Source organism: Oryzias melastigma, linkage group LG9 (genome assembly GCF_002922805.2).
Source record: "Oryzias melastigma strain HK-1 linkage group LG9, ASM292280v2, whole genome shotgun sequence".
Classification (NCBI taxonomy): Eukaryota; Metazoa; Chordata; class Actinopteri; order Beloniformes; family Adrianichthyidae; genus Oryzias; species Oryzias melastigma.
In genome coordinates, this window is record NC_050520.1 from 18,519,839 (window position 1) to 18,545,310 (window position 25,472).

General features: G+C 37.3%; 3 protein-coding genes across 8 annotated transcripts in view; 1 reads left to right on the plus strand and 2 right to left on the minus strand.

The window, feature by feature from the left end:
* Window positions 1-8,880, minus strand: ewsr1b (EWS RNA-binding protein 1b). Of its 2 annotated transcripts, none has more exons than XM_024275022.2 (15): window positions 8,762-8,880; window positions 8,252-8,288; window positions 8,030-8,081; window positions 7,056-7,203; window positions 6,735-6,936; window positions 6,351-6,610; window positions 6,081-6,240; window positions 2,451-2,485; window positions 1,893-1,919; window positions 1,665-1,780; window positions 1,319-1,448; window positions 1,116-1,229; window positions 917-1,043; window positions 480-836; window positions 1-357 (listed from the first exon to the last, which is right to left on the minus strand). In XM_024275022.2, the coding sequence occupies exons 1-15, from the start codon at window positions 8,775-8,777 to the stop codon at window positions 321-323; spliced, it is 1,818 nt and encodes a 605-aa protein (XP_024130790.1). In that variant the 5' UTR covers window positions 8,778-8,880; the 3' UTR covers window positions 1-320. The 2 variants fall into 2 exon arrangements, with proteins under 2 accessions (XP_024130790.1, XP_024130789.1); XM_024275021.2 differs by having other exon boundaries at window positions 2,451-2,488.
* Window positions 8,881-9,465: 585 nt separating this feature from the next.
* rhbdd3 (rhomboid domain containing 3) lies at window positions 9,466-11,526 on the plus strand. Its single transcript, XM_024275594.2, has 5 exons — window positions 9,466-9,988; window positions 10,063-10,446; window positions 10,707-10,833; window positions 10,917-11,168; window positions 11,250-11,526. The coding sequence occupies exons 1-5, from the start codon at window positions 9,823-9,825 to the stop codon at window positions 11,446-11,448; spliced, it is 1,128 nt and encodes a 375-aa protein (XP_024131362.1). The 5' UTR covers window positions 9,466-9,822; the 3' UTR covers window positions 11,449-11,526.
* Window positions 11,527-11,546: 20 nt separating this feature from the next.
* emid1 (EMI domain containing 1) overlaps window positions 11,547-25,472 on the minus strand; it is a 56,372-nt gene continuing 42,446 nt past the window's right edge. For 2 of the 5 annotated variants that reach the window (XM_024275590.2, XM_024275592.2), the window contains exons 7-16: window positions 24,965-25,009; window positions 24,768-24,875; window positions 22,728-22,841; window positions 19,362-19,451; window positions 18,963-19,015; window positions 18,800-18,862; window positions 18,261-18,305; window positions 18,045-18,089; window positions 15,199-15,289; window positions 11,547-12,792 (exon numbers count right to left, since the gene is read on the minus strand). In XM_024275590.2, coding sequence (XP_024131358.1) covers window positions 12,668-12,792; window positions 15,199-15,289; window positions 18,045-18,089; window positions 18,261-18,305; window positions 18,800-18,862; window positions 18,963-19,015; window positions 19,362-19,451; window positions 22,728-22,841; window positions 24,768-24,875; window positions 24,965-25,009 — 779 coding nt within the window. In that variant the 3' untranslated portion in view covers window positions 11,547-12,667. Of the gene's footprint in view, window positions 12,793-15,153; window positions 15,290-15,472; window positions 15,558-18,044; window positions 18,090-18,260; window positions 18,306-18,799; window positions 18,863-18,962; window positions 19,016-19,361; window positions 19,452-22,727; window positions 22,842-24,767; window positions 24,876-24,964; window positions 25,010-25,472 lie in introns of those variants that run through there. The other 3 variants (XR_002919619.2, XM_024275591.2, XM_024275593.2) reach the window with 3 other exon arrangements.

Here is a 25,472-nt window from a genome sequence, read left to right on the forward strand (position 1 = left end):
AACATCAAATCAGTAAAATTTTATTTCCCAAGTTTATCACCATACACTTGAAACTTGTGGGAGAAGGGAGGCAATTACACTAACCAATGAAGAAAACTGCATTGTTGTATGATACAATTTCAAAGCTAATCTACATGTTAAAAAAAGTAAACAAAAACATGCACAATACAGAATGTTGCATAAACATGAATTAAAGAGAGAAAAAGAACCATGTGTTTACTAACTGCACAAGACAGGTGAAAGCAGTTCTACGACCATCAAAATATGGAATCATAACTTAAAATGTTTTTAAAAAACAAATTCCACAGAACGGCGCCTCTTTAGTAAGGTCTGTCTCTGCGCTCCTGACGATGGTCCCTAAAAAGATGAGAAAATGTTTAAATAAGTTTCTTAAATGAAGAAAATAAATACTTCATTCATAAAAAATGTTTTGAGCTGACTAAATAAAGCGACTATTGGAATTCAAGTATAGGTCTTGCCTCATATCCATCTTGCCACCTGGTGGTCCCATTCCTCTTCCACCTCTGCCACCCATTCGGTCCATAGGTGGGCCTCCACGCCCGGCCCCCCGGAAACCTCCCCTGTCCATTCCACCGCGTCCTCTAAATCCACCGCGGTCGCCACCCCAGCCTCCACGGAAGCCTCCGGGCCCGCCGGGACCCCCGACTCCTGCTGGTCCACCGCGGTCCATGCCCCTGCCCCCACGCATTCCCATTCCACCCCTGCCTCTGTCACCTCCAGGGGGAAAGGGAGGGCCGCCGCCAAGACCTTCTGGTTTGGGGGCTTTGCACTGGTTACACTCCATCCTCCAGGCAAAGTTCTGGTTTCCACAGCCACTGATAGAACACGGCATGACTTCAGTTACTGAACACAAAGAACTGAGCGAAACATAGCATGGAAGGAGAGTCGGTCTTACGGATTTGGACACTCCCAGTCTCCAGCTCTTTGCTGCATGTTGCCTCCAGTGGGTCCACCTCTACCCATTCCACGTGGACCACCTCGAAGGCCGAAACCCCCCCGGTCTCCACCACGACCCATCATGCCTGATTTCATGTAGATGTTTGATTACATTTAAAGCAGCCTCCTATAAGCATCAATATAAGAGCATCGCGTACCTCCTCGTCCCATCATGCCGTCACGCATGGGCATGCCCCCTCTCATTCCACCACCCATCATTGGCTTTCGACGAGCCATCGACACCTTGAGCCTTCGGCCTTGAAACTCCTTTCCTGCAATAGAGAACAAAATAAAACTGCAGTTTAGAAACTGGGTGGTACACAAATGATGCTTTAATATTTTCTTAATATTGAAGACGAACCATCAAAATGTTCTACAGCAGCCTTGGCACAGATGGGCTCCTCATAGGACAGAGTGGCATCTCCTTTGGGCTTCCCTGTCTCCTTGTCCGTATATATGTTGATAGCTGGCTGGCCAAGCCTGCGATTCATCTTTAAACAGAAGATAATTTTTACATAAAACATTTAATAGTGTGCATGTTTCTTCATATTGCTGACGAGGTAAAACAATTCTGTACACTATTCTTTGCCGTCAATCACACAAGATATGGAAGTAAAATAGAAATCCAGATACAGATTTAAACTCCTTGTTCATGAGACGTGAATCCTCACCAAGAGCCTGTTAGGAACAAGTTAGAGCAGTCTTACCCTTATTGGGCCAACATGTTTGAAGAACTCAGCCATTTCCTCCAGGTTAGCCTTTTCAGTCAATCCTGTGATGTAAATTGTACTGTTCTCCGAGTCATCCTGCTCCTCTGGTCGTCCTGCAGGAAGCCAATTACAATATATATATATTTTTTACAATTATGATCAACCTAACCTATAGTTGACATGCTCGTTAACTATAGGTTTGAAAAGTTTTATAGTTTAACTCACCCATTTCACGTTCATCACCCATGGGTCCTGTAGTCCATTGGTTAAGTAAGAAAGAAACAGGATTGAGACAAGTCAGTATTTGATCAAGTTAAATCCAACAGCCACAACCTGACAAATGCTACTGATCATAATGCCCGTGTTTGTTTATAGATGCACGACTCATGTCAGAAAGTTGAAAATAGTACCTTTGGGTACAGAATTCCCTCAAAAATGACTTGAAAACAAACCACTCGAACCCTTTTTGTTTGAAAAGCCTTAAAGACCAGTATAGATAGAATCCTCAATATTGGAAATGAAGAATGCAACTGACAGTTAAGAGCATTTAAACACTTAATTTGTTGTTAACCCATCAAAAAGTTGTCAAACCTTAAGTGGCTGAATTACACAAAGATACTCCAGAGAAAAATTGGTCTCAGGCATGTTTTAAGATCCCCAATGAGATGTGTTTGAATAAATTTTGCATACCACAATGTGACACATCAATACTCAAAGAAACAGTTTGCCCAAAAATGTTTGAGGCTTTGAAAGGACTAACCAGTGTAATACTCGTTAACTTACCACCAGGCTTACTGAAGCCACCTCTGTCTCCAGCGCTGCTATGAGGGAATAAATGGAGATATGAAGGCGTTTTCCTTTAACAGCCACTTCCATGGCTGGAAAAAAGTGGCTTGATTGAGGGAGTAATCAAAAACATTCTAACTGACTCACTGTACAGTAATTTAAATACCTCCCCAGAATAAAGTATATATACACAATCTAATTGAGGGGAAATATTTATAAATATATTAAACTTTAGCTAAATACAGTTTCATTGACAGGTTGTAGTAGTGCAAAGTTACAGATGTGATCAACTATTAATGACTAACATGCTTTTCTTACTTCTTAAATGTGCTTAATAAAAAAAATAAATAAATAAATAAAACATGTTTACATTGATAGAAAGATTTCAGATGCACTGATGGTAAATCGTGAACCCAAAACACGCCATCGGATCATTTTTAACATGAGGCTGGACCACAGGTACAGCTTCAAAGTAAACAATGCATCTGAAATTTCACAGAGGTTGGATGACATTCACCAATTACACAAAGATCTTTTTTTTTTTTACAAAACACACAATATACATCGTTTGATAAAACTCTACACCAAAAGAGAAAAGAAAAAAATAAATTATCCAGTATATTTCAAGTTAAAATAAAGACCGTTACTTTCAGATACCCATCATGCTTGATAAGAAAATACACAGAACGACACCATCCTCAGTTCTTGATAAAAGGGAGACTTCGAATCTTTGTTTTAGCTCCTTCCTGCTGCTTAAGCTGGCGAGTCTGCACTGAGTACAGATACTTTTTAGAGAAAAGATGGTTTTTAATGGCTCTGATACCTGTACGGTATAAATGTGACAAAGCATGTTAAAAAGTGCTCAAAAGAAAAATCAAACATATGTATTCCAAACCACAAAACAATCAAAAACATTTCAGAAATGACAGAGCAAACCCCCCACCCCCCAGGAAACACCTGTGCAGTTTTAGTACTAATCTGAAGACCTAAGAAAAGTATACTAAACACAGGTTAACTCAATTGTTTGGGATTTATCAAAAAAATATTTTTAAATATATATATGAAAAAATAGTAATTCAACTGCATATAAAATGTTTTTTTTTCTAATGTAAAAAAAAAAAAAAAACCTGAACATGTCATGCAGACACAGACCGCTTCCAAACACCTAAGATATCCATTGAGGGACACAAGGAACATCCAATATCCAGCAACATGCCACAATAGGCTTTTAAATGTTGATTTCAACCAAATCAAATATTAAAAATGTAAAACCTTACATGTAGATTCTCAAATAGACTTTTCCCTTTAACTAAAATGAATAAAAATCAACTTAGGATGCAACGGATCACGGATGATCCGCAATTTGTGTGTCAAATTTGCGCTCACCATCTCTATTTTAACACGTGTCAAAGTTGCTGCTTGATGCCCGTTTAAAAGAGTGTTAACCCGAAGCTTCGGCCATGTGTGGGAGGAGCTACCTTTTCTCAAACTGGCAGGATGCGGATTATGAGAGGTCAGCTTTTTCTATTTTGAAGAACTGTTCAAAAGCTTTAGTGAGCAGTGCACATCTCCATGGTCGGGTTCATGAAAACATTCAGAGACTCTCCCAGTGAGGAGAACAGACATATAGGTGAGGAGCAGCAGGTGCCCCGCACTGTGGTGGGAAAAGGCCACTGCTCCACCAGTAACCATTAAGAGTTTTATTGCAGAAGGGACACAATAAAATTACATTTTTATATACATTTTTCCCCCCCAAGATGCAATGTCTCATAATACACTTCTGTTTATATCGGCATCCTGAGTCTTTTCTATAGATAAATACCTTGAGTTCAAAGATGTCAGTAATTTTTTGTTTTTATGAATAGGCATCAATGAACAAATATTATGATGTTATACATTTGTGTCTGTGTGTGCATGTGATGAAGTACTTTATATTTGTAAATATGCATTGATGCTTTTAAAAAAATTGTTAGGCTTTTATTTATTTATTTTTTCATTCTAATAATCCAAACTGTTACTCTGAAACTGTGACACGATCCGAACCATGAGTTTTGTGATCCGTTGCACCCCTATTTTTCATTCCTGGAGGGTTTCCCAATGTAAATGCCAAATACCACCTCATTTTACCTTAATGCTCATTCATTTTAAATAACCTGCTCAAGTATGTGTAAATGCTCATTTTGGGATGGGGATTGTGAAAAGTCAAAGAATATTTGTTTTGTGACTGGGACCACTTTGTTTTAGAACACTTAATTTAGACGCAGTTTTTTTTCTACTGTAAAAAAAAAAAGTAGTTATTCATGCTTGCGTTTTTGTGCTCCGATTAAAATGGAACACAAAAAAACCCATTGCATTGATGGTCTAAAATTAACTGGTTAAACCACCCTTAGTATACAGTTGAATGTGTATTTTTTTAAGGTCAATACACACACACACATGTTGCTATTGGCTTTGATTCTTTTTCCTTCTCCAACCTGAAGAAGCAGCAACACCATAAAAAACTACCATAAAATAACCCAATTCAGTTTAACCATTAATGTCTTAACTTCAGTTTTCATTGAGACCGCTATTGGGGAACACGAACCACAGAAACCCAAAAAAGGAAAATTTTGACAACGTTAAACCACTTATGTTTTTATCTTTTTGAACCACCGAATAAACTCAAACACTAAAGTAAACCTGAGAAACCAGTTATCTTTGCTCCAAGTCGAAATTGTAGACCACTTATTTTCTCATAATCCTCTTTTCACTTCCGTCTGTGAAAAATTCCCCCAAATCCAATCAAAAACCTTTGAAACTCCCATAATCCGAGGAAAAACTAATAAAAAGAACCAACAACCTTATGTGTATAAATAAACTGGCATTTTAAATTGAACTCAAAACCAAAAAACTGTTTTTTTTCCCCTAAGGTCCCATAACCTTGAGTTGACTGAATAACCATGAGCTGTGGACTAAATAATAGGATGGCTCGGCATTTAACATAAATTAATCATTTCAATGCTTTAAAATGAAGAGCACCTCTATTTGTTCACTTTGAAATACCAGAGCACCTGAGTGACTTTAAGCTAAGTTCTATGAAAATGCATAAAAGTTGGAATATATGTACAGATATTCTCTTGATAATTTAAGACTTTCTTTGCAAAACCACACCATATGAAACTGCCCACTGATTGCTCTTGACCCATAACATATATAAGTTCTTAAGCTATAGAAGCTAAGAATTTTTGCACAGGTTTATTCGAAGATGATCAAAACTGGAACTTACCTTCAACCAAGAGAGGCAGGGCTGAGATTAAACAAAAAAAATATTACAGCACTTATAGAATGCTAATTAATAATTATCCTCATGTTTTAGAAGGAAGTGTCCAAACTCAGCCGTCAGTGGCCAATGTAGTCCAGGTAGAAATAAATACATAAAGCAGGAAACAGCTTTGAGACTGAGATTTGACACCCCTAAACTAATTTTAAAAAAGTCAATTTTATTAACAGTAGACAAATAACTTGTTACTCCATATCTACTAGAAAGTCACACCTAAATGTCTGAAATGATTGGTCTCAGCCCTGCCTCAAGTGGCAACAGCACCTGCAGAGGTAAAACATCAGAACACGTTAAGGAAGCAGACTTACCCCATTCCACGGCCCATGCCTCCACGACCACGATGCATCATCCCACCGCGGTCAAAGCCGTCCCTGCCAGGACCTCTGCTGTCTCCCGGCCCCGGGTACCTTCCAGACTCAGAGCCAGGATAACCAGAACCTCCACCCTGACCATCCTGCCTGTAGCTATCTATAAAGGGACAACACAAACACCTCAGTTCACGAAATGCAGGTGAGCACAGAATCAAACCAAATTATTTTTAAGCTTCACTTCATAGAGATAGACAACATTAAACATACTGTAATGGCTGGACTGGTTGTAACTAGGGGGTCCACCCTGTTGGTTGTACTGACTGGCTGGAGGCTGACCATAAGAACCAGCAGCTTGAGGAGGGTATGCAGGTGGAGCTTGTTGTTGTTGAGTTGTCTGCTGCTGGTAGCCCTGCTGCTGGTTGTAACCTGCCTGTTGACCCTGGTAACCTGCCTGCTGTTGTCCATACGAAGCAGGCTGTGAGTAGCTGCTCTGGTTGTAGCTGGCTGGTTGATTGCTAGCATTGTAACTATAGAGAAAATAAAATAAGGGTTTGATCATGATCACAGTGACATTACATCATCCATTTGAGTTGTATATAATTTCAAGTCAACCAAAAATAATTTCTATTGACATTTTCTTTTCACATTTACCTCTGCGGTGCAGCTGGAGCAGCCTGTTGACCATAACCAGGGTAGGCGGACTGAGCGGTGTAGCCTGGCTGGGAGCCGTATGACTGGGATGCGGCTGGAGCAGTAGCTGCAGCTGGAGTACTATCGTACCCGCTGGCTCCATAACCTTGGGTTGACTGCGAGTAGCTGTGAGCTGTAGACTGAGCAGCGGGATATCCTGCTGCTGTGAAAATGAAAGTCACATGCACAGTATGAGTAGCAGCCCTTTCAGTTATGGGCGATGTTTTTCCATCAGTTAATCTGAATGAATCCACATGGGATTGATGCTAAATAAAAACTGACCTGAGGCTTGCTGTCCATAGGAGGAACTATACTGCTGTTGCTGTTGAGGGTATCCTCCAGCTGCAGGGGTCGCCTGGGTGTAGCTGCTGTCTGCGGCCGCTGCAGCAGGCTGGGCGTATGATCCATAATTCTGTTGGCCATAACTTTGCTGTGAGAACAGACTCTACTTTAGCTGCTAGGCAAGCTCATGCAACTAAGAACTAACTAAGTTTAAATATAATATAAATTAAAACTCCTAACCAACATTCTTGCATTTGGTATTTATATATTTATCAAGAAAGGGATGTAAAGATGCCAGATTTTAGTCACATGCTAATTTCCATCTAGTCCCTTGACAGGCTGATGTTATTGAAGAAATAAAACTGATCTTATGAAGAAGAAACTACACATAATAATATAAAACTGAGGTAAAGGACAATATATAAAATACAGAAATAAACAAAATGTAATGCATTTTAAAATCCGTGTCAGTTTAGTAATGAAATGATCTGTTTCCTTTGCATTTGTGATAAAACATTATGAGATTTCTGAAGCAAAGTTTCAATTGTTGTTCAAAGATGACCTTTTTGAACAGATATAATGTTCCAGAATGTTAAAATCTTACAAGACAGAATGTTTTGTGATAATGTTCATATAAATGGGTGCTCACAGTCAGCTCTAACAGTGGCTTTAGCCACTCTTGAAGAGTCCCCAGAAGATTTCTGTGTAATTAATTAATTTAATGATTCAGGGGCTACATCAAAAAGGACCTTACTCACCTGACTTACATGGTTAAAAAAGTTTAAAAATTAGGAGTTTGTATTTGTTAGGAATGCAAAAACAGTTTTTTGTTTGTTTGTTTGTTTTGTGATCCAGGAGTTTCAATACTTTTTATAGCAGGATTCAACTAGTCTAATAATAGAGTCAGCAAATGTCCAAATAATGATACAGTAATTCATACAAAATATCAAACTGCTAATTTATAGAAATCTCACCTGTGCAGTTTGTCCATAATTCTGTGATGGCTGGGTACCATAAGAGGCATACCTGCCGAACATAGAAATAAGACTAAAATTATTCTGTAATTTAAGCCAGGTAAAGAACAATTGAAGATGCTGTATTAAATGTTAACTTTGATCAATAGTTCCTACATTTATTACTACATCAAATTCTCGCTTTATGTTAAAGTAAAATTATATAATAATAATAATGCTTACCCCTGTTGAGCACCGGCCTGATTGTAGGAACTGTAATCTATATATAAAAAAAAAGATGAAAAAGTAAAAACGTTATAACTGAACGAAAGTGGGACAAAACATCGACGTTTTCGCGCCAGGAGCACGTTACTACGGGCCCATTGAGTCAATGCAAATGCTATGCCTGCTAGCTATAGAAACGGAAACACGACAAAGACAATTGAAGACTTTACTCCGTTGGGCATTTGAGTTTTGTTAAAGCATAATGTTACACTGTGAATACATAAATGACCAAAATGTGCAGAAAAAAAAACAAGGTTGCAAAGTGAAAACGGCGAAAATGGTGGAAGCTAACACAAGGCCTTCCACAAAGCCGTTTTGCACCATCCACGGCACATTTCCAAACGAACAAAATTACACGCTAAATACTGCAAAATACCCGCTGGAAAACAATTACACAACAAACAAGAGTTTAATTCTAACGAAGAATAGTTTTAAATATCATAAAATTTGGATTAAATTTACGGTTACCTGGAGCTGACGCCATTTTAGCTTGCCTGTGAAAGACCGAATGGACGCTGCACTCTGGGTAAAGAGAAAAAAATGTTGGTCTCCTATTTGAATACCCGTGTACTCTCGCGAGAGACTGAGATAAGTAATTTAAATACAGTTTCAAACCGGATTTAATACTCACATAATTTATCTGAACTGCTTTTTAAAATACTTTATGCTAGTGAGAATCATATGTTTTTTAAATGGCCAAAGCGTGTATGCACGAAATATATTAATATGATTTAAGTACTTGTTCCTCAATGTAATATTAAGGACACCAAAGGTCAGAAAAGACAGCCCGAGCGCTGTAAATTTTATTGTTTCATTTATTACAATGTTAGAAGATAATTATATTAATGCGTGGGTGAAAACCTAAAATATAAAAAAATAAAATAAAACAGGAGAAGAAATAAAAACAACTCCACACTTAAGCTAGTTTAACAGAATGATTTCCCACTTTTTTTTAATATTCTTTAAATATATTTATACGTCTATCAACAGTTTGTTAGAATAAGGATTTGTTAAGTGCGTCACATAGACTGTCATAAAATAAATGTCGATGGTGCATCATGTTTTTCTTGAGCACCAAGTACCATAGACTGTATAAGAATAGCCAAAACGTATGTTGGCCTGAGCAGAATGTCCAGTAGGTGGCGGTAAAGAGAAATCCCTGAGATTGTAACCCACAAAAGCAAAGAAGAAGAAGGATTGCCGGAAGTTAAAATCGCCAGTTTTATTTTCATTTTAAGTCCTAGTAAGAAGTACAAACCTCGATTATTTGCTCAGAGATTATGGGTTTACCATGAACAGCTTCGTAAATACAACGATCGATTCCAAGTAAATTGTTTTCAGTGAGATTTACTTCTAATGCATTATTATTATTATTAACATTTATTTTTATGATGGACTTAATATTTCAGCTAAGGGATAAAAGTAAGCTGGTATTTGGTTATGAGCCTTCTAGTTCGGGCGTTTCTTTTGACATGACGGCCAGCTGCATTCTTTAGAACGAGTGATTGAAAGTCTGCACCTGATGTTCAATGATGCTGAGTCGGATCGTGCCAGTGAGGTTGTGGTTTGGATCGGACCGGCCTGGGTTCTGCTTAGGAACGTCTTTATTGATAACCTCGATTCTGCTGATCTATGCATTTGGGATCCAGGCAAGTCTGAGTTTAGGTCCAGGAGGAGATTTTCCAAGGCTTAGAGGTAAGCACATTTTAAAGGAGTTTTCAAAGCAGTCAATTTATCAAATGAGAATTAAATGTTATTCTTGTCTCCAGATGTGTTGCTTTACGCTCTAAGTCATGAGGATGTGCCCTCCCTGCTGGTCAGCGTTGTGCTCTTGCTGCTGTTTGGACCGAGCCAGGAGCGTCGATGGGGAACGGTTGCCTTGCTGGCCCTCTCATTCCTCACTATGTCAATTTTACCTTTACTTTACGTTCTGGTCCTGTTTGTGGGTGGAGGAGAGGCGAGTCGGATCTGTGGGTACTCTGCTATCCAGCTCGCCCTGTTTACAGCACAATGCCGGCAGACAACACAAAGGAGGCTGCTCAGGTGTTTACCAGTCTGGATGCTACCATGGCTTCTTCTGCTGCTTGGCCTCCTGCTGCTGCCTGGCACCCCTGCTCTACTCCACTTCTGTGCAATATGCATCGGTCACAACTGTATCCTCAAGTCATTTCATGATTGTCAGGGAATAATTGGGATTATTTACTTTATTCGAAATGTATTCTCTTATTTGTGGACACCTGCAAACTCTTTAAAAAGTTTATCTTAGTTGAAACTCATGTTGATTTAGTTGATCAATTAAGTTTAGTTATTTAAGTGACAAAAATGTCAAAGATCAACAACCAAATACTTTTTTTTTTCAAATAACACATCACAGCCCATTGGTCTCATTTTAAATACTTAAAGTAACTCTCAGATCAACAGCCTTTCATTGGAACGCTACAGGAACTGGAGGATTCAAGAATTCTTGATGTTCTTCCTGTTCGTGCATATATTCCCACTTCATCCAGATCGAGATTGCCAATTTATGCAACCTCTCAAAGGTTCTGGAAGTCGTTTGAAACCTTATTTTGGCTCTGGTGGTCACTCTCTGCCTATTTCATGCTTCTCACACTTGCTTTTACAGATCACCTCCCCACTTGGTGCCTCAAGGTCAGGTATCTCCTCCTCTAGAGAGGGATCCTGTAGCTTTCCACCAGCATTCCTGGATGGGAATGTCACCTGGTTGGATGTTAGAGAATTCTGCCACCCTGTCTGAGGCAGAGGTTCTAGAGGAAGAAATGCTGAGGGCAGGGATACTGGCCTCGCTGAAGGATGCTCCCGAGGAGGATCCCAATTCAAAGATTGAAGTGCCCAAATCGTCAGTCTCATCTCTGCGGTCAGCAATGCTGTGATGAATAGAATTTATGTTTGATGCAATTACTTACAGATTCCTGATATATATTTTATTATCATTCAGACTTCAGCAGCTGGAGAAGATGGGCTTCCCTACAGAGAAGGCTGTGGTGGCTTTAGCAGCATCAAAACAGCTAGATGGCGCCATCTCACTACTGATTGACGACAGCATTGGAGAACAAGCTGTGGTAGTATCAAAGGGAAAAAGCCCTCAACCGTCACAAAACACTAGACACCCTCACACTCCTGGACATAATCTGTAACAGTATTTGCACCTGTACAATAAACTGGACATACTTTGTGCTTGGGTTATGCTGAGTATTCCACCTGCTGAACAAGAATAGTGATCGAATGGCATTGATTTTTGCTATAAAAAGTGTTTATTGAATACCTTTTGTACCACAAATTAAAACAAGGGTCATGTTAACTTTACAAAAAAAAAAAAAAGATGTGAACATAAGTTTATCACAGGATGATCTTAACACAGTAACACATTTTTTTTCCAAATTCAAAATATGAAATGCTCATACTACAGCTTTAAACCTAAACTACAATGTGTCATATAAATACTTTCACAATAACTCGTATAGAAAAAGAAAAAAAAGCCTTTTCTCTTGACAGTTTAAACAATTTACCAACACAACACTTGTAAAAAAATAATAATAATAATAAAAGAAGATGTTCAAGTTCCGATAGTAGTTTCCTCTCTGTTTGTGCAGATATGGAGGTGGAGATTTAAATTTTTTTTGTCCAAATGATTTAAAACAAATGCTAAATAATTGTGCATAAATTGCACACATTAAATGTCATAAATTTAAGTGGGAAAAAAATGACTCGCACCAAAAAACTACAAACCACTGTTAGAAACACACAGATCAGAACGATTAGAGATGACTTCATCTTTTTAGTGCACTACATGAGTTAAACAATATGATAGAACAAAATGAATACACGAGAAGAAGGCTTAATTGTTAAGTTGTAAACTGTACATGCTCAATAGACTTAAATAACAGATTCTCTTCAGGTTGCAATAACATTGTAAAAGTCGTATCCAGTCTCTTTCCACACATCTGAGTTCTTTGCTTGATCTCCACACATGACCCATACTTTCCTGAACTGTTTACAGCACAAGGAGCACGACAAGAGACCCCGGTATTTCCTTTACAAAACACGATTTTATAAAATGTTAGTTTTGCAGCTGAAGACGTGACACACAAGCAGCAGTTGGAAGCATTTTTTAAGAGTTTTGTAACTGTGACAAGCGGTGGTCGATGTGGTTCTCAGTGTGCCGATGTAGCAGGACGTTTTGGAGGATCGGTGGAGTTTCCCTGAGGTTTTCTCCCACATGAATTAAGATCATAAAGCCCAGACTGGACACCAGATAAAGTCTGAATCTGATGAGTGCTAATGAGATTTTTTTTTAAAGGGGTGGGATCTGATCAGCCTGTGTTCCTCAGGGTAGGCTGGGCCAAGCTACTTCCCTCAAACCTTGGTGTCCAAAGACAAGGCGGAAGAACGTCGTCGTGATAGTGAGCCTCCACGCTTATCTCTGTAGAAACCAGGAGAGGTGGTACCGAACGGTCCATCCCCAGACCCTAGATCAGGCTCTGTTGAAGAAAGACAGGAGTTGGAACGAAGCATCCCTAACCTTAAGTCGTCTCAAACAGATAAATAAAGCCAAATTATGTTTAAACATGTTTGCTCTATTAATAACTTCTACAATTTTCTTTTCAAAGAAAAGGTATAAGAATAATCAAATAAAGTGATGCTTTTATTTTGAAGAGAACTATTTTGAAGTGCTCTTGAAACAAGAGACTCCTACAGAAAATTTACACATCTTTTAGAGCATTATTTTATTTATAGCATCTTTATAGTTTTTGAAGCATTTAAGGGAATTTAAATCTTTTTACAAACATGTCTATATTTAATATACCTGTGAAACAAGTCTTGTCCTCGATCATTAAAACCCTTTGATGCCTATTGCTGCTAATATGCTTCAAACCATTTCTGCTCCAAACTTTATTTATTTACCATTTTCTTGAAAGCAAACTGTAAATGATATTTTTTATAATTAGAAAATTCAGTCAACAATAGAAAAATGTTTGAAAGCAAAATATCTTCAATATTTTTTACACGTCAACATGGAAACACATTTAACCTAATTTGCACATTTAAACAAATTTGGAAAACTAAAACTCTCAAAAATATCTAACTTGTATGTATCATTCATGTTGATTTTTTTATCGAGAATACATTTTTTTATGTTTATTTGTATCACTTTCCAATTTTTGGAATACTAAAATAACAAGAACCATATAAACCATATATACAAAATTACCAAAAAAATGAATTGAATATAAACCTCAGATATGAAAAGCAGTGAAGCAATAAATGCCAAATTGTTGAGCTGTAAATATACATTAAGCTAGATGTTAAAAACTTGCTGTCAAGATTAACTGAATATAGCAGCATCTCCATCCTCTGAGAGGGAAAACTAATTGTTAGACACAAAAAAAGCAGCAATGCTTAATAGAGACAGTGAGAGCATTTCCACACAGGCAAAAGGAAAACTCAAGATATAGGGAATAAACAGCTTTATTCCTTAACTTTAGGACAACCATTTCAATTGAAAAAAACAACACGGTGGAAGCATGAGGTCAGACTGTGGGATGATAAAACCATGTCATGTCTGATGGGTTCAGATTAATCTTTCTGCAAGAATGGGTGTATCAGGGTAAAGTGCAGTGGATGCGGAGACGGTAGTTAGTTAAAACATGTTAACTTGGTTGTCTTGCACTTTATGTCAGTTGACAGACTATTTTATAAAATGAAGTTGGTTTTCTTTGTGCATTCTCTTAAGTTTTGTTTTATTTTCTGTTTCCATACAGATCTTTTTTTTTTTTTTTGTCAAGAATGCTTTTATTTTTTAGGGATTTTGTCCTCTAGCTTTATTTTCTCTTTCTTCTTGTCTGCTTGTGGTACACTGCAGATTTTTTTTGCTCCATTCTTTTCAGGATTCTTAGTATTTATCGTTTCTTTTAGTTATGGTAACAATAAATACAATTTTCCATTTTTCAATTCTGCAGCAAACATGCCAGTGGTATACTATGTGGATTTCAAATTAAAAGGGCACCATTAAAAAAAAAACAAAAAAAACGAGTTAAAATCTCTTACTTCATTCTGTGACAATTTTGTGTCCAGCATTGTGTTAAAATGATTATATAACAGAACAAAACTATTCAAACACTGTAGAAAATGTTTCAGTAAAGCTTTACCAAATTTTTTTGACAAAGTCGAATTAAATTTGAATTCATTAGGGAGTCTAAAAAGGGGGAGCAGTACCTACTGTCTTTGTCACATGATTTTAAATAAATACATCAGATTTCCTGAAACATTTAAAACAATTTTCCTATATAATAATGTATCATAAATACAGCATTTTATAAGAAATGCAGATAACCATTATGTAAATTCAAATTGATAAAACGTATTAATTTGACTGCTATCAATAGTATATTGAAATAAAGGCAAAAGTAAAAAGATGCATTCTAAATTGATTAAACAGATGATGAAAATAGTTCAACAAAATATTCATTTGTTGCTTTTAATATAACATTTTATTGCTAAAGTTTTGAAATTAAAATAATGAATAATGTTTTATCAACACAAAAAGGCTTCTCACTCATGTTTTACCATTTATGTTGTAAATAAAGTCAGATGGGAAAAAATAAATAAATAAAAATTAACCACAAAAATAGATGTGACCTGAAATGACCAATTTTAGCAAAAGTTTGAGATGGAAAAATGTTCTTTAATCTCTGTGGCGCCATAAGAAGATCATTCTAGCTAGTCAATTTATACATCGAATATGCTTCTAATGACACATTTCCAGAAGCAACACAGTTCATTCACAAACAGTAATTACAGGTGGACTACCACTAACACTCAAACAACATCTAGACCTCGTCAAGAGAGTAAATGTGCTGGCAGGGTTGTGAGTGTCTTAGCATTACCTGGCCAGATCATAGCTTCCAGCAGTGTCACCCTGCGCAACAGAACCTCAAGGTCTGCTTGCAAGTCTTGGAACATCTTGAAGCTAATGTCCTATCAGAAAGCAGTGACAGGGGAGAGGGAGGGGGGACTTTTTGAGGGTGTGGAAACACCAGCCCGAGTCCTGGGGCTACCTGGGACTGTTCCCACCTCTTTGTCTCAGCACTGAGGGATTTTGAAGGCCCCTCAGCTTTGATCCCTGCCTAAAGCTGACCCTTCCTCAGACCTCCTACTCACCATGAATACCGATCATAGTCTCGAGGATTAAAACCCTCTCAGCTAAGATCTTCAGCGCCTCTCTGATCTGATGTATTCCGTCCCCCTGTGAAGATAGATACAGCCGTCAAGGTAAGGAGCACAGGCACGAGGAAGGTCAGCTCGCCAAGATGCAAGTCTTATTTTTCTTAGCAGTTAGCAGGTTAACTCAGTCCACATATATGGCCAGCAGGATTATCCGTTTCTCCATGACTTCCTCATTCTCTTAGCATGCTGCTACACCAAGTCATTCTTTGCCATGCCGGACTGGGCAACAACAGCATGCACATTACACAAAACAGGCCAACACCCTCCCAGCAGACAGAGGTCACATTCTCTTTGATGGGCAATCAGTCAGTTTTTACAGTTTGATTCTTTTCATCAACATCATTTATTTGTGTTTTGTTAAAGCAAAAAGAGGAGTTACACATAACAAGAAAAAGCAGCATAATAAGAGAGAAGAAACAGGAAAGAGACTTGAAGGCATCATGATCACTACATAGACGAGCAGAATGATTTAGCCAAGAAATGACACAAAACAAAGCAAGGATCTGATGAAGACAGAGAGGAGGCAAAGCTGCTTAAGAGTTGTGCACTTTTGGAGGTTGTTGATCAGTATTTTGTGGTGGAGGGCCATGCCAAATTACTGAAAGGGTCAAACATTAACTGAAGGAAGTGGTTCAATACTTTATGCTATCATTTTTTTTTTTTAATCTGAAGATTACTTGTAAAAACTCCTACTTAAGACAGATCAGTTCAATTTGATTGTACAGCTTTTATGTCACTGTCAGGTAAGTCTAGATTTTGTTTTTGATTAATTTATGAAACCCTGGTGTAATTTTTATGTATTCTAACTTGTTTTCTAGGATTATGGTTACCGATCACTCCTTGAATTAGAAAAAATACTATTTTTGTAGTTTTGGTTAATTTGTTACATTTTGTGGTGGTTCATTGCAGTCTTAGAAGGAGCTTAAAGGACATATCCTCTGCTGCACAACAGCATATAACTGCTGTTCAGAGGTAAAGTTCTTAAAGTATAAAATTGCATGTAGTTGTATAGATAAAAAAAAAGATGATGTCATAAAAACTTGATAGTAAAAGAGAAAATGGCTGAAGGAGCATCAAAGTCATAATGAAAGAAAATGTCATGTGAGACTTGACTTTCTTGCATTTTATATTCAAGAAAAATTATTTCACAATGGGTGTATTTTATTTTGAAAAGAACTTGTATGTGCTGCTGTCAAGAGTAATATAAATCAAATTAGTTATATATGGACAATATAACACTGTCATAATTAAACTATTGTATGTATATATAAATGGCTTAATGGTCACAAAAACATAAATTAAGTATATTTTTTTCTTAACAATAAAGCAGGTTTGGCTTTGTGGCTCTTGCTGGGTTTTAGTCAGTAAGAAACTGACCCAAATGGCTCTGGTAGCGTTAAAGCTTTTGCTATAGGCTCTTTGTTTTAACTGTGACTGAGTTTATCAGTTCAGCTTTACCTCATTTCTTTCTTGACTTCACTGTGTTAGTTCATATATTTCATAGACTTTGAAGTTAATGCATTAAAGAAAAAAGGTTTCTGCAAGATTGTGTTTGTCATGCAAGATTGCATTGTGGGAAAATAATGGGATAGCTGTATCCACTCCACACATACAGAACAAAATAAATCTCTAAACCCCAACAGACCCACCCCGGATGAACAAGTAATGGAGTGATTTGGCATATACATTCACTTGTACTGTTTATGATTTTGGAAAACAAAAGTAAATGAAACAAGCTGACTGGATGCAAACAGTTAAATAAACAGAAGGACTCAGCATCAGTCAGAGCAGCTGTTCACATGTTGTCTTGAATATTTACATGTGCAACTCCATGTATATGCCAAAGTCAGATGCTTAAAAGGTGACTGTGAGAGGTAGCCATGGGGACAGTAGCAGAAGGAGTCAGGCAGCTTTAGGGTCAAGGGGAGAGTGTTGTGACAGGTGACAACAGTCCAGAGCACACCCCAAGGACCAACAAACACACCAACACTCACAGGGTCAGACATATCAGACACTAATCAAGAAACACCACATTCTGTATGATTATCAGTGTTGCCAGATTGGGTAGTTTCCCACCAAATTGGGTGATTTTGATTTAAAATTTGGAGGTAAAAAGTTCTTTGTAATTGGAATAATTGCAATAGTATGAGGTCAGTTTGGCGGTTTGTGGTCAGATTAACTTTTTGGGTATTTTTTGTGGGGCTTCATGGTTTTTAGATTACTTTAAGGCTGGAAAACTGTCACTATCTGGCAACGCTGATGATAATCAACAAATAAACTGCATGGGCTTAGAGAAAAAGCAGGACAAACAAGAAAAATCTACCAAGTTTATCATAATTTTAGATTTTTTCATGGTTGCAGATTTCTTCTCATTATTTGATTTGCTTAAAAATATATATATTGTAAGGGAGATAAAGTCAGGACACAAAGAAAGCATCTAATACTTAAATAAGGGATTTTACAAAAAGTGTGTCAACATGTGCCCGATCACCATCAACTCTCTTACCGGCAACCCTTTCTCTCCAGGCTCTCCTTTAGGACCTGGTGCTCCCTGTGAAGCAACATGAGCACATGTGACTTAAATGTGAGAGAAACAACCCCTTCCCTTATTGGCTCCTGAATAATGTGATGCTGCTTCAGAGAACAGTTTAAAGGCACATGGGGAACAATATTAAGTGCTCCAGCGGCTTCTACACCTCCAATTAAAGTTGCCATGACTTACCGGCTCGCCCCTGAGGCCCCTCTCTCCTGGGTAACCCAAAGGACCCTAAAAAACAGTTTTTATGGGCAATTATTACATGATTATTGTACAATTTCGGACTTTCTAATTGCGGTATGAAAATAATTTCCTTGTCCTTTTTTTTTTTTTTTTTTTTTGCAGCAACAAAATATTAATTTCTTTTAATTTGCTCATGACTCTCTAATTTCTTAAAAGTCCCTGGTTAGTTTTATTTTAATATTTTTCCCAGTGGGGTTTTTAAAGCTTTGATTATGCCGTTTTTATCCAAAAAAAAAAAACGTTTGTTTTCTAGGATATAGTTTCTACAGAGCAGTAGTAGTACATCAGAAATTCCCCCATTTCCCATCATCACTTTGTTTACACGCTCTCCCACTAGCTTACATCCCCTCACAATTTTTTTAATCTTCATTTTCTTTAAATAAGTTCTCCATTATGATCAAAAAATGCTGCAAAAATTTACTAATAACATAATTTAAATCAGAGTGGGTCTTTAACTTTCATAACATGAACAGTTTACTCACTCTTTCACCACGATCTCCCTTTGGCCCAATGGGACCCTGTATTCCAGGAGCTCCAGGTCTCCCCTGTATTGAGTCAGAGAAAAAAAGTCAAAGGGACAAACAAACATTTTTGCAGTGAGTGCAGTGTGCTTCTAAGTCACTATAAAAAAAAAAAAAAGCTCACGTTTTGTCCTGATGGGCCGGGAGGTCCAACTGGGCCTCTGGGACCTGGAGGACCTGAAAGTTAGATAGGGAGAGTCATTATATTTGGCTGCAGACGAGTCTTAATGCAGGTGTTTACATCTTCAACCTAGACTTGTGTAGTTTTCAGTGTGTGGTCTCCACTCTGAGGGATGTTTGTGTTTGTTCACCTCGCTTTGCATCGATCTTTGTGCACACGAACGCACAAAAACAGAGCGTTTCAACCTTTTAATAGAAGCTTTGATGAAAGAAGAACAACAAAAACCTCACAGGAAAAAATATTAGAAGTTTCTTTATCCGTTAAAGTGTTTGAATGCTCAAAGAGTGTGGGCAGATGTTTACTAGTGGCTGTACAAACTTCCTGTTAACAGTAAACACTCACCGACGGGCCCAGGAGGACCCTGAGGCCCTGGAACAGGCAAACCTTTGGAATCATGGAAAGTGTTGGTGAAGAACGGATCTTTACCGGGACCTGAAGTTAAAGAACACATTTTATTTTTAAATTGTCACATTTAAAAAATAAATAAACCTTTGTAGCTGTGGTGAATAAGAAGCTAAAAAATGTTAATTAAAGTAAGACATGAACATTGTAGTGATGCTTCACTGTATGTGTGGTTTAGACATATTCACTGTAAATGAAAGCCTTTATAAGATTTGTGGTTTTATTGTTCTAAATAATGTCTAATTTTTGGAAGTTTTAATCCTCTCCTATATTAAATTTACATCACCTGAAACTATAATGTGATCCACTTTATATGTACAGCACCATTATGCAGCAATCTTTTTTACATTCTTGCATTATTTTGATATTTTCAAAATTAAAGTCTAAGTTTCCAGTTTATTTTGACTTTGTAAGATTTATATAAATATAAATTGCACCATAAGGGAGAAAAATATTCTGACCGAAATGATATAACAGTCTAGATAGTTATAGTTTTTTTTTATTGCTTTACAAATTCTCTACTGTCTGGTAGCATTTCAAAACAAAGCTAAACAAGGCCTCTAGAGGGCAGTGTTTTCCTTCAAATAAGGACACGTTTCTTTGGACTGATTAAAGTGCAATCAAAAGCAGTCGATGCTGCTTGGGTATTATTAATTAAAAGTATGTAATCATTAGCTTGAGCTTTCAGACAACTGTTCCATAGTCTCCAAACAAGAGGAAGAGGGTGGTGCACATGTGTGTGACAGAGGAAGTGTCCAGCTGTTGGGTGGTTACACTGACAGGAAACACAGATCCAATCACAGCGTGGGACCTCAGCATTATAGAGGAGGAGGAAGAGGAAGATGAGGAGGAGGAGGAGGAGGCTTGACAGTCATAAACATCCTTTAGCTGACAGGTTTTTGCACATCACTGACTGATTGAGACCGGAGGTGACATATATGCTGGGGTTGCACTCGTCATGTCCAGCTGTTTTCTTTTTTTTAAGGATACAATATGAAATTGTTAGGCAGCATGAGAAATTTCTCTTCAATACTTGATTTTTATTTTATTTGTCTCAGAAAACTACAGTTGTTACTGAAAGATTTTGAAAGGGAACTCTAAAATGAGCCGACATGTGCTTGATTACACACTTTTATGAAAAAGTGTCGGAAATCCTAATGCCAACCTGGGCTTTCCTGTAGCTTCCTCTGTGCTCTTCATCCTTTGTTTTACAACTGAATTTGGGTATAAAACCTGCCCACGTGTTGACCTTGGAGGAGCTGCTGAAGGCCCCCATCTGCCTTTCACATCCCACAGCACAGCTGTCAGAGCGGCCTACATCTGGAAGTTGTTGAGTGACATGAGTGGAGGACAGGCTCTCATCCCCTTTATGAATGATCAGTCTCTGTGTCTCTTCTTCTTCTTGAAACCAGCAAATTGAGTTAAAAGAGTGACTTCATCTTATAGTCTATAAAATCTTCAACAACGCAGGCCATAAAAACACCTGTAACCAAAAAGATCCATGAGTACAAATGGTTTTTGTTTGCACCTAAAGGTCACGAATGAAAGATCGATCTGCAGAAAAACCCTTTAGTTTCACTGGGAGGAAGAGAAATATTTCTTCAATATGGATTTACTAACTACTATTACATTTTTGTTTATAAATTGGTGAGTAAATTAAAGCCTGAAGACTCATTTGTTCTTTGATTTTAACAAACCTACAGGTGAGAAACCACCATGACATCTTAAAAGAAAAGTAACAGTTATTATTGCAATTTAAGACATTTTGAATTAGAATCTGATGTTTGTTTTCCATCTATTTCACTTGTAAGGGGTTATATATTAATCCAGAAAAAGACAAAAACTTTTCACAAATCTACCAGACTTTGAGGTACTTTTTAATTTTGCTAGAAACAAATCATTTTAAGTCTCAGACCTGTTGATTTAAAGCTCAATGACTGTTGGAGCGATTTGCGAAGAAACCTTTCTGATGAAATGCCTATTGATGATCAAAAGTTGAAGAAGCTGATCAATTTATTACTATCGCTTCAATTTTACCAGCTAATTTTCAGACTGCATGGGGTAAAAGTAACAAATAAAAAACTAATTGCAACGATTTTACTTTCTTTTAATTTCAACTCCTAGAAAAAAAAATATCTTGATTGGGGAAGATCAGATCACTTTGTGGTTAATTTAAATGCCTCTTATAGCGTTTCATGTCATATAAACTTATATATATTGCAATAATAAGTTCAAAATATTTGAGCATTTAAGTTTCGTCAGAAATTCAGTGAAAAAAAGACTATAATTGAGCTATTTTCTGTTTAAAGTTAGGGGTTAGTTTGTTAACAGTCAAGTTAAGAATTGCTAAGAATAAAATTGAATGACAATGTGTATAATTCTGCTTATTAAACATTAGAGAACAGTATTTGATGCCTTAACAAGCAAAACATATAACAACTATTTACATCGCTATGTGTTGGACAGTCAGGTTGAAGTTTTTTTTTCACTTCCAAAGGTTCAGATATGAATGTAATTTACCAATCCTAAATGATCTCCTCTGAGAACATGCTCATGTTGTCAATCAAGTTCATGGCAGCTCATTGAACTACAGCTTTAGGCATCACATACTGTAGAAAAACTTTTGCATTTCTTTCTTGCTTACAACAGCTGAACCAGAATTTCCTCCCATCCTGTGATGCATTTAAAGACCCACTCTGATGAAAATGGTGCTTTTGATGTTTTAAAATGTTCTTGTGGTATTTTTCGCATGATGGAAGACACATATAAAGAAAATAGAGCTTAAAATTACATTTCTGAGTATCTCACATGATTGGGAATCAGGAAGAGACGAAAAAAACGTTGGAAAAAGCTTGTAGTGTGACATAAAACCTAAACAGTGAGACTTTATTCTAATGCATCCACTTACAGACAAATAAATCCACAGGAAGTAGGGGCGGGATTACTCCTTACAATTCAGAGACAGATTTCTAATGAACTCCTGCCGCTCTGCAGAAACTATGTCCTAGAAAACGACATAGTTTTTTTTTTTTTTTTTAGAGAACTAGACCACTAGGGACACTTTTAAAATAGATTAAAAGATGATCAGAGTGGGACTTTAAAATGAGAGCAATTTCAAGTCAAATTTATTTATGTTATGCAGAATCTGACGCCCTTAAAATGTAAAAATAAATCAAATAAAACTGATTTAATGCATTAACATTTATGTGATTCATTTTAATCAGTGAAACTTTTCCGTGCATATTTCAGTCCAATGTTGAAGTCTTGTCAGGGGGATAATAAGGCGGACATTTTTCTGGGTCTTACTGTGCTCTTCTGAGATGCGGACACTGGCTGACAACGGAGGGCCTGGAGGTCCCGGTGGCCCAGGCGGCCCAGGTAGACCTTTTTCTCCTGGAAATCCCTGTGGACCACGTGGACCTGACAGGGAGGATGACAGATCACAGATCACCAAAGTGACAGACATGATCTCATACATTGTTGCTGGGATGTAAAATTGCTGGAAAAAATGTGCAATTTGGAAATAAATGATCTGTTTGTCTTTGAACAGATTTAAGTAAAATCTAGACTCTAAGGGATTTACAGGGGGAATTAACTGATTGAAGATTTTGCTTTATAGCCTAAAAAAGAAAAGGATCACCAGTGATCCTACAGCACTAATGAACTCTGGTATTAAAATACTCATTAGAAGTTCAATTGTAAACTTGTTGGCATTAAAGTTCAGTTTCCATAACAATACAGCTCAAATCTGGATGAACTAAATGTATTTCTATTTTTAGACTGATGTAACAAATAGTAAAAATTAGCTAGTTTTGCATTAGAATATCATTGTTGAATTTGTTTCTCGTTTAACCTTTTGCAAAATAATTTCAAAACTTTGACGATGTTTCAGTTAGTTTGATTAGACTGTAAAACACTGTTGCACAGTGGTTTAACTTAAAGACCCACGTGTTTATTTTGTGTACTGTTTAAGGGGGTAAACAGTTTGTTTTCTTCGGGTGAACTTGAAGAGATTGTGACTGCTGTGACAAAAATTGATGACCATGTTTATGAAACACAACATGGCACTAGACATATCCCATTACCAATGTTTATCCTTCTCAAAGTTAAAAATAAAATCAGCTTGAGAAGAAGGCAGGATTCTGTTTTGGACAATGGAGAATAGAAAAAATGGACAGAGCAACAAAAATGTGAGCTAATGAAAATCATAAGGATTTCTGTAGCATGAGCTCATTTGATATTAAAGTCACACTGTCAGACATCGAGTTTTTAGTCAAAGTTTTGATCCAAATTTGGTCTTTATCTGGCAAAAGCAGGGGTCAAATGTCACACTGACAGATGATTTGAAGCAGAAAACCAGCAGCCATGTTTTATTAACACATCATTTGATGATCATGTCGTTGTGCTGGATGGTGGATTTACTCTTTCCAACCAAATTTAAGATTTTTACAGAACTTTGCTTTTGTTGCTGACCACTTATATCTTTTTGGGACAATCCAGTAATGAATACTAATGATTCCTTTACTTTAACAACATACCTTACATGCTAAGATAAGACCTAATCACTTTTAAGAGTTTATGTAAAAGACTGGGGAATGGGGTCAATGTACTTGGATGACCTTCTCAATCAGATCTGAACTCAGAACAGAACTTGTAGGCTTTAGTACAATTGGTACAATATTTATGCTATGTAATCACCGGGCATTTGACATATGTTCAAGAACGCACTAACTAAAGGTAGATTCTTGAACGTGGATTTAGCCTACGGTGTTCACATTGGACAAGCAGGGAGGGGCTTCTTCTATTTCTTCTGTTTACGTGTCTGCCACCTACAGTCGAAAGAGACTTGGTGTGAAAGGTGCAAATCCTGCCCCAGGCTTCTTCCACAGCTCTATTCTGATATTTGAAAGACTTGGTGTCATATAATTCTGTCTGGTCACAAACCACAATTATGAATTTCTCCTCCATGATCAATTTTCAAACAGTTCTGTGAATTAAAAGGGACGCCATCTCTAAGTCTACCAAATCCAAGTCTCTAATGGTCAACAAATGATCTGGTTTAACTTTCGATGGGCGTTCAATGGCCGTGTGTTTTGTAAGTAGAACCAAAAACAGTTGTAGAAAAAAAAAACTCCATAAAACTCAAACAACAAAAGAATGTGCTTGAAAGTAGAACATTTTAAGATGTTCATGCAATGGTCTAACAACAATACCGATTATTTAAAAAAAGCAAACAGCTGTCCCATATCATCCACAAACACATTTATTGACAAGAACAAAGATCATTTTCTTATCTAACCAAACTTCTGACCCTTGATAAGTTCCTCACCTTTCGTCTATGCTTACCTGCTGGTCCTGGAGGTCCCTTTAATCCAGGGGATCCAGATGGACCCCTTATCCCAGTCTCCCCCCGTGGCCCACTGGGACCTGGCAGCCCCCGAACTCCTGGTTTCCCTGTGAGGAAATAAGGGTGAAGCTCTTTAAAGGTTAACATTTAAGAGAAGAGCAACATGTCAATAATGGTAACAACAAATACAACACACCATCCCTCCCAGGAATTCCATCTCTCCCCTTTCCACCCTGAGGACCTGGAATAAAAAACAGAGGTGTATTCAATAAGGAATCTATATCTGTAGATATAAAGAACTGGAGCCACCACCAGAACAGCTTTGTAAAGTACAAGTGGGGAGATCAACCTGTCTGCCACTGCTTATAGACTTTTTTTGGCAAAGAGATTTGTAGAATTTAAACTTTTAATCTAAACAGCAAAGAAACATTTTCCTTTTTTCATTTATTTTTTACTCCGTCAAACTAAATGGAAGGAAAAGCATAAAATGAGACATAAAAGTTGTGTTTTCTATTTCTTAGGCATCTTTCTATGCAGTGAACTCACCTGTGATCCTCATCTAGTTGGTCTACAGTGCTTGAACTATAGCTTACACATACTTTTTAGGGAGAAATATACTACAATAAGGAGAATTTGATTTGGGGAAAGATCAGTTTCAGCCTTTTGTCATGTTTTTGGGTTGTGGGAGGAGGCCGGAGTGCACT

Coding starts and splice junctions, on each gene's coding strand:
- ewsr1b (XM_024275021.2), bottom strand. Junction 6,611..6,734: donor GCTCCAGCTGCACCGCAGAG/GTAAATGTGAAA, acceptor TTTTCTCTATAG/TTACAATGCTAGCAATCAAC. Junction 358..479: donor GGTGGCAAGATGGATATGAG/GCAAGACCTATA, acceptor TCATCTTTTTAG/GGACCATCGTCAGGAGCGCA.
- rhbdd3 (XM_024275594.2), top strand. CDS start 9,823: ATGATGCTGAGTCGGATCGTGCCAGTGAGGTTGTGGTTTGGATCGGAC. Junction 9,989..10,062: donor AGATTTTCCAAGGCTTAGAG/GTAAGCACATTT, acceptor TCTTGTCTCCAG/ATGTGTTGCTTTACGCTCTA. Junction 11,169..11,249: donor TCGTCAGTCTCATCTCTGCG/GTCAGCAATGCT, acceptor ATTATCATTCAG/ACTTCAGCAGCTGGAGAAGA.